At 39.8% G+C, this 12515-nt stretch overlaps 1 protein-coding gene and 1 pseudogene across 2 annotated transcripts in view; both read left to right on the top strand.

Moving 5' to 3' along the window:
* RHOBTB3 (Rho related BTB domain containing 3) overlaps positions 1-12515 on the top strand; it is a 53569-nt gene that overhangs the window by 29276 nt on the left and 11778 nt on the right. For both annotated transcript variants that reach the window (XM_032403976.1, XM_032403975.1), the window contains exons 7-10: positions 1849-1961; positions 4905-5025; positions 8289-8462; positions 10801-10967. In XM_032403976.1, coding sequence (XP_032259867.1) covers positions 1849-1961; positions 4905-5025; positions 8289-8462; positions 10801-10967 — 575 coding nt within the window. The remainder of the gene's footprint in view (positions 1-1848; positions 1962-4904; positions 5026-8288; positions 8463-10800; positions 10968-12515) is intronic.
* LOC116632502 lies at positions 12322-12460 on the top strand (annotated as a pseudogene).

Here is a 12515-nt window from a genome sequence, read left to right as displayed (position 1 = left end):
AACAACAAACCCGGATGTTTCTTGACTGCAAACCTTTGGGAATTTGAGAAGGGAGGGGAGCCGACAGTGAAGTCAGGAAAAGAGCATCAAGGGTATAGGAAGAAACAGTGGTGTTGCTGGAGCTGGCTGGCGCCAGCTTGTGAGAACCTGTTGGGTTTCTCTCTTCCCAGCTCTGTGCTCTGTGATGTCGTGTCCTGTCGGTGGCTTGAAGGTGGCCATGGTGCGAGTATTTGCACCACAGAGGGAGCAAATGGCCCAGATCAGGGCTCTCCCTCCCCTGCCCCCTCTCCTCAGGATACACTGTAGCAATGATGAAGGTTAGGTGAGGGGAAGTTTAAAGATACTCTAGAGCGCCCAGTGCTACAGGGCTCAGCTGTAATGATGCCTGAGAGCCGCTGGGCTATCACTTGACTCTCCAGAGTAGCTTTGGATCTGGTTGGCTCAGCCTGGCTGCAATTGCCTGATCTCATTGGTTCAGTCATGTTTATTATGTGCTCTCCCCATCCCTGATGTCCATGAAGGCATCTGGCAAAGTTCTGGATACAGAAAGGGGAATATCAGAAGAAAAAGATAGATCGAAAAGGATTTTGAGTTATGCAGAGGTGAGAGGACTTGCTTCACGTCACACCAGTAATTAATGGCAGAGGTAGAACCGGAGCCTAGGTCTCCCAATTATGCCCGCCCACACTACACCTTGGTTAATTATATTTTTAGGCTTTAGGACTTTCTGTAAGCCATGGGATAGATAGGGGTCATCTCTTCAAATATCATCATCAGAACTGTACTTTTGGAAACGTATCAGCACTGAGTATTGGGATTGATTCAATGAGGAGAGGGCCACTGAGGAGCAGGTAGGCCCTATGGGAGGCTGTGGTAAGCCAAGCGAGAGAAGTGCTTGGAGAAAGGAGAACTTCTGCTGACCATCAAACAGTTTTGTAAGACACACAGGAAAGGTGGGGCGCCTGGGTGGCCCAGTTGTTAAGCGTCTGCCTTCGGCTCAGGTCATCATCCCAGGGTCCTGGGATCAAGCCCCACATCGGGCTCCTTGCTCCGCGGGAGGCCTGCTTCTCCCTCCCCCACTCTCCCTGCTTGTGTTTCCTGTCTCGCTGTGTTTCTCTCTCTGTCAAATAAATAAGTTAAATCTTAAAAAAAAAAAAAAAAAAAAAGACGCAGAGGAAAGGGGCTGTCAGTGTAGACAGACGTGAAATGAGCCTGGGAAGAGATAGCTTGGAAGTTGGGTGGGGTGAGGACCAGGGGAGGGAGGGACCAGCTGCAGTGATCTCGCTCCAGTGCAACGGTCAGATAGCTCCTCAGGACAGTATCTATGTCCCTTCTTCGGGTTGGGTCTGTAGAGATGGCTGTTGAACATCCTTCTCTGACCCTGACCATGCATGAGACTTTCTGAATGCATTCTCTTCCTACTGCTCATTCTTCTACCTGATGTAGTCACTGCCCTCCAGGATTAGTATGATTTAAGGTAATTTGGAAAAAAAAACACATCTGCCTTCTTAACCCAGGCAAGTAAATAATTGAGTGTAGGAAGGACTACTTGTGATGGCAACTAATATTCTGGCTGTTGCTGTCATTTTTAGGTGACCATCTATTATAAAGAGGTGACAGCTGTCTAGGAAGGCAGACTTCAGTTTTTGAGAAACACATTAGGGGAAGGCAAACTGATTTTTTAAAAATGTGAGAACTGTTTAAATGATTTAGTGTAATTACGAGGATATATATTTGGTAAAGAAAAAAGAAAATACTAAAAGAAGGAGCAGTGCTATCTAATGAGAGATTTACTTTTGTACTTCCTGTTTTAACATAAAAATCTAATATATATTAATTTGTTTACAGGTGCTTTTCAGTGGGAAGAATTGGAAGAAGACATCAGGAAGAAAGTGAAAGATTCTGGGGATGTTTCAAGTGTAATTGAGAAAGTTAAATGCATTTTAAAAACACCAGGAAAGGTAAATTACTTTATTGAAAATCAGTTTACCTTGATATTCTCTGAATTTTAACATATATACGATGATAAATGAATAATATTGAGTCATGGGAAGAGTCAACAGTGTAGAAATATGTTTTTCTTGAGTCTGTTTTTGCCATTTGAATATTTTAAACACAAACATGTACTTCTTACTATCTCAGATTTTAATTCATGTAAGAATTAAAATATGTGTGAGTCATGTCTTTAAAATGTTGATTTGTGAATTCCATCCTCTGAAACATTCCCCTAGAGCTCCAGGAATATGCAGTCTATGTCAAGAATGAAGGGCTGTTGAATCTGTCCAGTTCCAGTTAAGCTTGTTAAAGGGGATGCTTTCTCACTTCTCCGAATTTAAGTCCAAGTAGTTTTCAGGAGCAAGGCAGTTTCTCTGTGTGCCTTTTTCAAGAGTTCTGAGAAATCTGTTTGATCAGCTAGACAGTTAAGGATTTGTTTCTCATCTTGTATAGGTTTAAAATTATAAACCAGGTCAAAGGTTATAAAATACAGACTTTGTATACAGTCCTAAATGTGTGCATGTTCAAACTCCAGTCCCTTAGACTGTCCAGTCTGTAAGGGCTTTAAAAATAAATTTGTTCATTTTAGAGACAACTACATTATACACTTGAGCCAGTGTATTCTTATTTCAGATTATGTGCTAAACAAATTGGCTACAGTAGATAAAAAGGTAAGCTATGTGCAGTGCTCAGCAGAATATAGACTTATGTTAAATGTAAGAGAAATGATCATTCCTTGAGTTTTTTTTTAATACAGATGACTTTGTCAATTCTACAACCTAAGTTAATGACATTTTAAGTTAATATTTTAAAACTGTACTAGCTTTTAATGAAGATTCCTGACTTATTTGAGAAAAAAAAAAAACTGTGAACAAAGTAACATGGAATTAAGGGCAAGCCTTTTCTTATTTCTGTCACACACAGAAGCAGGTATGCAGAAGCTGTGCGGTTTTCCAGGGGATGGGAGAGCGCTAGCTCTCTTGCAATCTAATTCAACTAAATAATGCTTTTGTAGAATTGTGCACATAAACCTGCATTCTGTTTTCCGAAAGCTCTCTCTATTACTTGTTTATAGACTGGTGGAAGTGTGCACCATGTATATCAGTGCTCTGTCCAAACTACTATCTTCCTATCTTTTTTACCTTCAAATTCAAGCCATGGGTGACAAAGGGATCTGTTGATACAGATTCATGATTGAGTGATCTATCTATTCATACATGATATACATCTACGTAGTATTCATGACATACAAATTCATAACCTTTATATGAATGGTGAAGACAGAAGTGTTGCCTCGTGTTCTAAACCTGAGCCTTTCCTTGAGTGTGATTTTAAACAGTCATTCCTTTGAGTACTGAGAAAAAAATGAATTCTTGTTGGGAAAGAGGCTGGAGGCTATATAATTCCGTGATATTGAACTAAATTCCCTCCTTTGTACAGGAGGAGAGATGAGTTCTGTGCTTTCTTCTTGTGCTTTCCTGGGGCAAAGGTCTCTCTCATTCACTGAGTACAACACAGAGCTATAACCCTGAGTTAGAAATCAGGAAATGTACATTCAAATTGTGAGTTGGCATGAATTATTTCTGGCTTTGAGCAAGTCTTCTCAGGACTTTCTGTAAGAAGAGGAATAGATGATGATTTCTAAAGCCCTTGCTGATTCTCAAATTCTGTGCTGCTTTTTGACTTGCTCTGCTTTGTGTGTGGCATTCACCTGAATCCTCTCCACCAGTTCCTTTGCTGTGTATTAAGGTAGGTTGTGTACAGGATCTGAGAACATGCTTTATAGGAGCAGGATTTGTATGATCCTGTTTTGTTTCTCTGCCTTGCTCATGGAAATCATTCTGGAGTGTGTTTTCTTCCTCCTTTTGAGGAAGGATAATATTTTGTTTTCCTCTTACCAAAGATTTTAATTTCCCACCATAGTGGATTAATCCAGAGTGGAGAGTAGGTGCCATTTATTCTTACTGCTGCAGTTGTATGCTTGATTATTTCTTAGGGATGAAGCTTTCCATATTCCCTGGAGAGCCAAGCAGAGGCCTGAGTTCTGACCCAGGCAGAGGTCCTGAGATTCAGCTAGGGAAACGGTGGGAGGGGGAGGGAAGAGGGCCTGGCTCTTGAATTCTGAGGTTGGAACAAAGGAATGTCTGAAGATGACAGGAAGGATAAACAAAGCACCAAAGCCTAAGTGGGGTGTAGTGGGGGGCTGGAGACTGTTGCGTCAGACAGCAGCACTATTACGGGAGGCCACCACCCAGAGTGAGCAGGTGTGCGAGCACAGGTAGGTGTAGTCATGGAATTGGTGCTCTGGAGCTCCGGAGCGGAGATCCAGGCAAGCTTTGATAGATTCCAGGAATCCCAGCTGTGGGTAGGATTATAAGACTGTACATTAAGACAGAGATGAATCAGTTCATTACTTTCAGGTATTTTAATGTTGATCTAGTAAGTAGTAGGACATGACATGATGGGGGAAAATATGTGTTTTTTAAAATGACAAATTAAATTTTTGTGTGTGTACCTTTTTAGTTAGGGAACAAGCAAACAGGTTTTTTATGTGAACATATTTTACCAGGCATTCATATGCGGTTGAGCATTGTCTGTTTCCCAGCTAAAGGGGATGTGGGTGGATTCAGGACCCCACGTTTCTCAGCCAGAGAGCTGTGTTTTCCCTTAGCCAGTTCGCTCACTGCTGAGAATGTTACACAGAGCCGTGCTGCTCCCTCTTCTGGAGTGCATGTCATTCTTGAGGGCAAGTTCCCATGGCAGCTAGGAGCACAGGTGCCATGGAGGAGGGAATCGTCATTTCTTCAGACATTCTTCAGTCATTTTCCAAAGTCTCTAACCAACTTATATATTTATTAACAGAGCATGTTGTACAACATTTCCACTTGTATTTTTGTTTTCCCTTATAGATTAATTGTCTAAGGAATTGCAAAACTTATCAAGCCAGAAAACCTCTGTGGTTTTATAACACTTCCCTCAAGTTTTTCCTTAATAAACCAATGCTTGCTGATGTTGTCTTCGAAATACAAGGTAGGGTTCAATTTTTACAAAGTTCAGTACTCGTTTTTATTTCTTATTTTCTTACCTAACTTTCTATTTCAGCTTTGAATATTTTGGGTGAAGAAATGACTATTCTCAATGCAGGATATAGATTAATACTGGCTGAATTTCAGCAAAATCTAGGGAAATGAAGTATTTTGTTAAAACAAGGAAAGAAATTTATGTTTTCCTAGTTTTTTTTCCCCCTTACCATAGGCTTCATTAGTTTTTAGGAACCAGTGTGGAATGGAATGATCTGTAATATCACCTCATTGTATATTTTTGTCCCTGTATTTCTTTGAGATACTAGTTGTTGAATCATCTGAAACCAGCCCCCTTCACATTATATTACCTGAAATTTATCCAGTTCTCTTCCTTTCTATTTGAGCAAAGGAACTAAGCAGGCGTTGACGGTCATGCCTGGCTCACATTAGGCCTGGGTAGGTATTGCTACGTTTATTCCTCACAGCACTCTGAGAATTATCACCAGAGCAACTGAGAGTTGCTTTTTATCTCTGTAGGAAAGTAATGCTACCTAATTTTAATAATGATAAGCTGTTTTAATGCCCATTATTGATTATTCGCTTGGGTAATTTTGCCACTTCAGTAGATTAAAAGCATAATCTTGCAAGTGAATTGTCAGGTACCTTCAATTATGCAAGAAGGTTAGGAGTTGTTTCCACATGTATTAAGTAGAACTTCAAGTAGACTATTACTAGAAGAAAAAATTATCATTTTATGATAGAAATGTATGGCAGCTAACAGTCATTTGCTTTTTAAAATTTTTCCTCAGAAAGAGTCACTTTAACTTTGGCCACTTGCCAAGACAAACAGTTTATTGGAAACTTCCCAAGTGCCCTCTGATAAGCTCCAGTCAGCACTGTTTGAAATGTGCGCATGAGACACTGAGAATGGGACAATAAGAGTGACTTCGAAATACATAAAAAATGATTTGGGGGGGAAAAAAGCTAACAAGAGACTGTATTTGCTTATAATTTGCATAGGAGGCCTTCCCCCCAAACATCATGTTAGTGTAACCTACTGAAAAGTTTTTCAAAAGGCGTACGAAACACATGAAAATATATGTTAAGAGAAAAGAAATAAAGAGTGATGTGGAGAATTATTTCTCCTTAGAATCTCTTGCTTTTGTCTTACAATTCCACCTGCCAACTCTTTTGCAGGCACCTGCCCGTGCCCCGCGCTGTGCAGAGGCTGGGTGTGGGCGGGCTAGTTGTGGGCCTTTGCTGAGGCTCAGCTGCTCTGCTGCTCTTTGTAGCCTCCTCAGCTCAAAAACCAAGGCCTCCCAAGGTCGGGAGCTGAGACAAGCAGGCATGGGTGGAAGCGGGCTCTAGCAACAGCTTCTCTGCCATGTGTGGGAGGAGAGGCAAGCCTAGCTTCTGGAGTTTGGGGAGGGAGCTCTAGTGTGCAGAAGGGAGCAGTGTTGTCTCCTCTGGAGGCAGGCTCGTCTGCAACCCTAGTTTATTTAGCCTCAGCTTTGCATTCCAACCAGCACGTATCCATAGGACAGTCACTTAATGTGTCTTGCTTTATGAAGTCTTCTCATTTCCAGAGTGAAGAAGGTGAACCAGATAGCTTCTAAAAGGTCATTTTTCGTGTTAAGCTTGTTGAGGAGGTAGTGACCAGGACTGGAAAGACCTGGTTGGGATCTTGTGTGGGTGCATATTTACCGTACTGGTGTGGTGGTGCTTTACCTTTCTGATCCTTTGTTTCCTTGCCTGTCACATGGGGATACTGATTTCTACCTGGTAGAGTGGTCATGAGGATCGGGGCGGTGCATGTAAGGGTATATATAAAGGCTTGATGGTACATATTCTAAATCTCTCTTGAATTAGGCAAGTTTCCTGTTTTCAGAGTAAAACAAAAAAAATTCTAAAAATTTCATTTTTGAAACTTGGAGAGTAATGCGAAGAAGGTATGACAAATGTAGGATTTTATTTTAGTGTATAATAAAAACAAAGATCTTTGATAATTTATGTTAAGGTTATTAGAAAACTTGGGCTTTCAAATTTTATTTCACTCTTAAGCATTTTCCTTTAAAAAAAAGTTCTAAAACTGTAACAGCAGTTGAATTCTACAAAGGAAAGATACTTTAGGCCTTGACATTTTCAAAGAACATGTTTATCTTTTCACTAGAAAATTGATGCTTCCCCCCCCCTTTCATTCTTCAGCTTTATCTTATTGCTGGTTGGTATAAGAACACTGGATTGTTGGGGCGCCTGGGTGGCTCAGTCGGTCTGCCTTCCCCTCAGGTCCTGATCCCAGGGTCCTGGGATCGAGCCCCGCATCGGGCTCCCTGCTCAGTGGGGAGCCTGCTTCTCCCTCTGCCTGCCGCTTCCCCTGCTTGTGCTCTATCTCTCTGTCAAATAAATAAATAAAATCTCTAAAAAAACAAACACTGGATTGTGTTCATTTGGCATATTTGATACAGTGTTTATCTATTTATATAGTTTATATACTATGTTGAAAAATGTGACTATGCTGAGGGGTATTGCATTATGGTTTCACAATCGAACAGTTCACAATACCAAACAGTAGTTGGAAAAAGGTGAGAAACAGAAGTGATGATTTTCCGAACTGGCGGTATAATGGTTTTCCAAATCAAATTCAAAGCTTGAAACGGGTTTGACAGTACTTTCAGGTACTGGGTGTTTTCTTTGCTGGTCTTATAACTCTGTTGTAACTACATTATCAATGGAAAATTTCTGTTAAAATTCTAAGGTTACTATGAGAGACGATGGACTCTGAGAAACAAACTGAGGGTTCTAGAGGGGAGGGGGGTGGGAGGATGGGTTAGCCTGGTGATGGGTATTAAAGAGGGTATGTTCTGCATGGAGCACTGGGTGTTATACGCAAACAATGAATCATGGAACACTATATCTAAAACTAATGATGTAATGTATGGGGATTAACATAACAATAAAAAAATAAAAAAAAAATAAAAAAAAAAACAGGAAGCAAAATATTTCATTTCAGTGTTTCTACAGAAAATATAAACTGAGTAACAGATAATTGCCTGTCTTATAAATTGTCAGTTTCAAAATCAACTTTTGAACTCTGTTTTTCAGTTAAAAACTAAGAAGTTTCTGATTAAAGCTGGTTATCTCCCCAAACTTTGCTTTCTGACATCAGCTTAGCTGTGCCTAACACAATACCACTCTAACTGACAGGGAGATTGCTAGAATAACAACTCTGCAAGTTTATGTAACTTAGCTTTTTGCTTTTAAACCTTGCAGGTACAACGGTGCCAGCCCACAGGGCCATCCTGGTGGCCCGTTGTGAAGTGATGGCAGCCATGTTTAATGGGAATTACATGGAAGCAAAGAGTGTTCTGATTCCAGTTTATGGTGTTTCCAAAGAGACTTTCTTGTCATTCTTAGAATACCTATACACAGACTCCTGTTGCCCAGGTGAGCAGTCTAAATATTAGATAATATCTTACAACTTTTATTTCCTTGTCACTCATTTTGATAAAGTGCTTTCTATGAAATTTGTTTTTCCTTAAGATTGATCAGAGTTGATATCATGGAATGTACTAGTCAGGTGAGGTGGTATTGGGACAACCATGAATTTTCAGTCAGTTCTCACATCCCAGGCAGCCCCAACAGTGTGGTGATTATGTGGACACCTAGAAATGGAGGTGTTTTGTGGTACCCAGTGATTAATTCTACAGATTGGAACATCCCTTCTATAAAGAGAAGAGGTTAGGGCAGCTGCTTTTATGGCTCTAACTTGTGATTGAGGCACTTTTAAGGACTTTGAATATTCTGAGACCCCTTGGTCATCTCTGTGGCTCAGAGAATGTGAGGGTTTTTTTTTAAAGCCTTCTTCTGAATACCCCTAAAGTCATACTCTCCTTAAACTAACTTCTCCAAAAACCTTTCCTGAGATGTTTAGGATACCCAGCAGACTGGAGGATTTATATCCCTATTTACTGACTTAGGACTGTCTTTGACTAAAAACTAATCATCTTTGGCAGCTATAGGTTGGAACAGACCTTGCAGGTTTTTTTTCTAGCTGGGGGTCTCCTTGGAGAAATTGCAAAATCCTTTCTACAGTCCTAGAGCTTTGGGATGCCGGCACGGAAGCCCCCTTAATTCATCTTCTTCCTCTGGCCACTAGATGGCTCCCACCACAAACACAACTACCACAAACACAGCTAGAATAAATCCCTGGCGGTTTACTTACTTAGTCAAGGAGGCCGAGACCTTGATTACAGGACCTGGCCAGGTATTCTAGCAAATATAAAAAGAAAACACACATTTCAGACCATCGCTCTCTTCAGATTTATTGCTTTCACTTTTAGATTAAGAACTTTTTCAACCTTTGTTATTAAAATCTCTTAAGTTTTAAACAAGTCATGAGCCCTCTAGTGAAAGGTTTTAGAAGTTCAAAAAAAGAAAATTCCTTTTTTAACTGAATTAATTCTGGTCTTGCAGCCAGCTGTAGAGTATTTTGAAGCCAGTTACAGTTGCTACTGTCAGTGTTAAAGACGGGCTTATTATATTTCCTTAATGAAAAGGAAAGCATAGATTCTCATCAGAATGTGTGTTATTGTTTATTTTATTATTTTAATATTGGCAAATTTGTATGTTAAATAAAAATTTTGACCCAGATTTAGAATAATAAGAAAATTGAGTTTCTCAGTCATCCTCCCACTAATAAATTGAAGCTTTAAATTTTAGGTCTTCTCTTGCTAATTAGAAAAAATGCTCAGAGAAGCACTTAATAACTATAGGACAAAGCACTTTAAAACTTGGTAAAAGGTGTGGGGAGAAAATGAGTCAAAATTAATAATCAGAAAGTAGATCAGTACCAGAATGTTTGTATTGGGAAATCGCAGAAAGAAAGATGATGTATTCATTGTGTTAAGTATGGATCATACACAGTGTTCTTGGTTCCTAGCTACAAAACAATGCAAGAAATTTAAGGAGAACTTAGAAAGAGAATAACCTGAAAAATCACATCTAGGGAAGTTTAAAAAAAAACACAAACACACACACACACAAACAACCTGAGTGATTGCCAGGGGTTAAGGGAAGGTGGAAATGGGGAGTTATTGCTTAATGGGTATAGAGTTTCAGTTTGGGAAGAAGAAAAAAGTTCTGGAAATGGATGATGGTGATGGTTGCACCACAATGTGAATGTACCTTAATGCCACCGAACCGTACACTTTAAAGTAGTTAGTGATAAATTTTATGTTATGCTTGTTTTGCCACAATAAAAACAACAAACAAACCTGGGGACTAAAGAGAAGAAAAATTACAAGGATTTAGTTTAGCTAGCCTAAAGAATTACATAACAGCCTTAGAACTGATTATTTAAGGGCAATTGTAGAATTGCCTTCTCTGAAGAACTAAAAAAAACAACAATGAAAATATTCACTTAGAGTGTGACGGCTTAAATTAATTCTTTTTAAAATGGCATAATAGGGGTGCCTATTTATAGGGGCTCCGTCGGTGGAGCGTGCAACTCTTGATCTCAGGGTGGTGAGTTCGTGCTGCGTGTTGGGTGTAGAAATTTCTTAAAAATAAAACCTTTAAAAATAAGTAAATAAATAAAATGGCATACTAGTGTAGAGTGCAGACTCACTCCTTCTAGGCTTTTTCTCTGCATTCTGTTGTACACTGGGTGATATAGTCAGCCTTGTTTTATTGTTGTTGGTTTGCTTTTTGTTGTTGTTTTGTTTTAGATCATAAAAGAAACGGCTTTATTGTCCATTTTCTCTTATTTCCCTTCCTGCCTCAGCGGGCATTTTCCAGGCTATGTGTCTTCTGATCTGTGCTGAGATGTATCAGGTGTCCAGACTGCAGCACATCTGTGAGCTGTTCATCATCACGCAGCTGCAGAGCATGCCGAGCAGGGAGTTGGCATCTATGAACCTGGATATAGTTGACCTGCTCAAAAAAGCCAAGGTACTTGCCCCTGTGTATCTGGTTGTTTGATTAAAAAAAAGAAATTCTTCTAAAAATTATACTACTTTTAAAAAACTTCTCTTTGTTGAGAGATACATTAGTGTTTGTCTCAGTTTGGAAGTTTGGCCAAATGAGGGTAAAGTGCCCTCACCGCAATTTCTGTGGCTAGATCATTTTGAAGCATCAGATTTTTGAGCAGTTTTTTTCCAGAGAGGTAGAATTTGCGGATAGGAAAGTTTTCACCTGAATGGTGGCCTTTATTGGAGTCATCTGAGTATGGTGCTTTATTATGCCGTGTCGGCATTATAGGAAATAGAACTTAGGTTGAATTTCCCCAAAGCAGTCACGGCTTAGGGTTCAAGAAGAATTGGTCCATGCGTGCTGACAGAGATGGTTAGGCTAAACTCATTTATTTGGTCATTCATTCATCCTTTCACGTCATGGACACGTTTTGAAGTTTCCCGGTTGTTTGTAGGAGGTATTGGAACTACATTAATCCTTTCAGAGTGCCTTTTGTTGATGTCTCATGTATGTCCAGTATAAACATTTGAGTTGAGAATTACTACAGTACACCATACTTTCTGGCTTCTTAAGCTTAGGGCCTTTTTGTTTTTTAAGAATTGCATTGCTACACATTGTAGGGAACAGAGTTTACACGGTTAAGCTAATTATGAATAACTGCAGTCACAGAGACCCTAGAATCTGAATCTCACAAAGGACCGGGCTGATCTATAAACTAGGTTTGCGGTCTTGAAGTCTTCTGGAACCTGCTTGCTGATGTTGTCCCAGTCAAAAATCTGTTATTTCCTCATTCCCCCTAAGAGGAACAGGAAGTTTATCCAGACATGTCATCTTACCCTTGGTTATTCTACTGTTCCATCCTCTGCCCTATGACAGTTTTAAGCCTTGTGGCAGTCATGGAATATAATGGTCTATATTGAACTTGCCGTAAGCTGAAACTTCTAGGTCTTTTTTACAGGAATATATCTGATCCATCATTGGTAACCATCAGGACACTGTAAAATGTTATCTGGCATACAACATTTGGCTATCCCTATCACCTTTGACATCCAAAATTAGAAAAAGAGGACAACTTTGTCTTCAAGTTGCTAAAATGGAGCCACATAATGGGGCAAAGGAAAGACCGCTAAAAGCTTGCCTCCATGTTGAGATGAATTCATAAAGCAATAATGTATATTTCTGGGCATAAGATTCAAGAATTCATTTGAAGCATCTAGGTCTTCTCTTACTGTCTCCTTAACTATTTTGGAGTTCATTTCTTTCATAATCAAGTGTTAAGACCATATATATTAAATTTTAAGGATAAAATTTAATTTAGAAAACTGAGTAACCTTCTGCACAGTGTTGGAGCTCAGAGCTGAAGCCGCTCTCACAAGTGTAGGCAGTGTGCACACGAGGGCTAAGTCCTTTGCTAACACCACAAGGGTCTCTGGCCCAATGAGAGCAGTGTGATAGTAATTCTTGCTACAGGTAAAACCAAACCAAACCAACCCCCCCCAGAACCTGAGTAACCTCGATCTCTCTAAT

Source organism: Phoca vitulina, unplaced genomic scaffold (genome assembly GCF_004348235.1).
Source record: "Phoca vitulina isolate PV1807 unplaced genomic scaffold, GSC_HSeal_1.0 scaffold6, whole genome shotgun sequence".
NCBI classification, from domain to species: domain Eukaryota; kingdom Metazoa; phylum Chordata; class Mammalia; order Carnivora; family Phocidae; genus Phoca; species Phoca vitulina.
The sequence above is the reverse complement of the archived record's forward strand: the minus strand, read 5'-3'. Positions and strand labels throughout refer to the sequence as shown.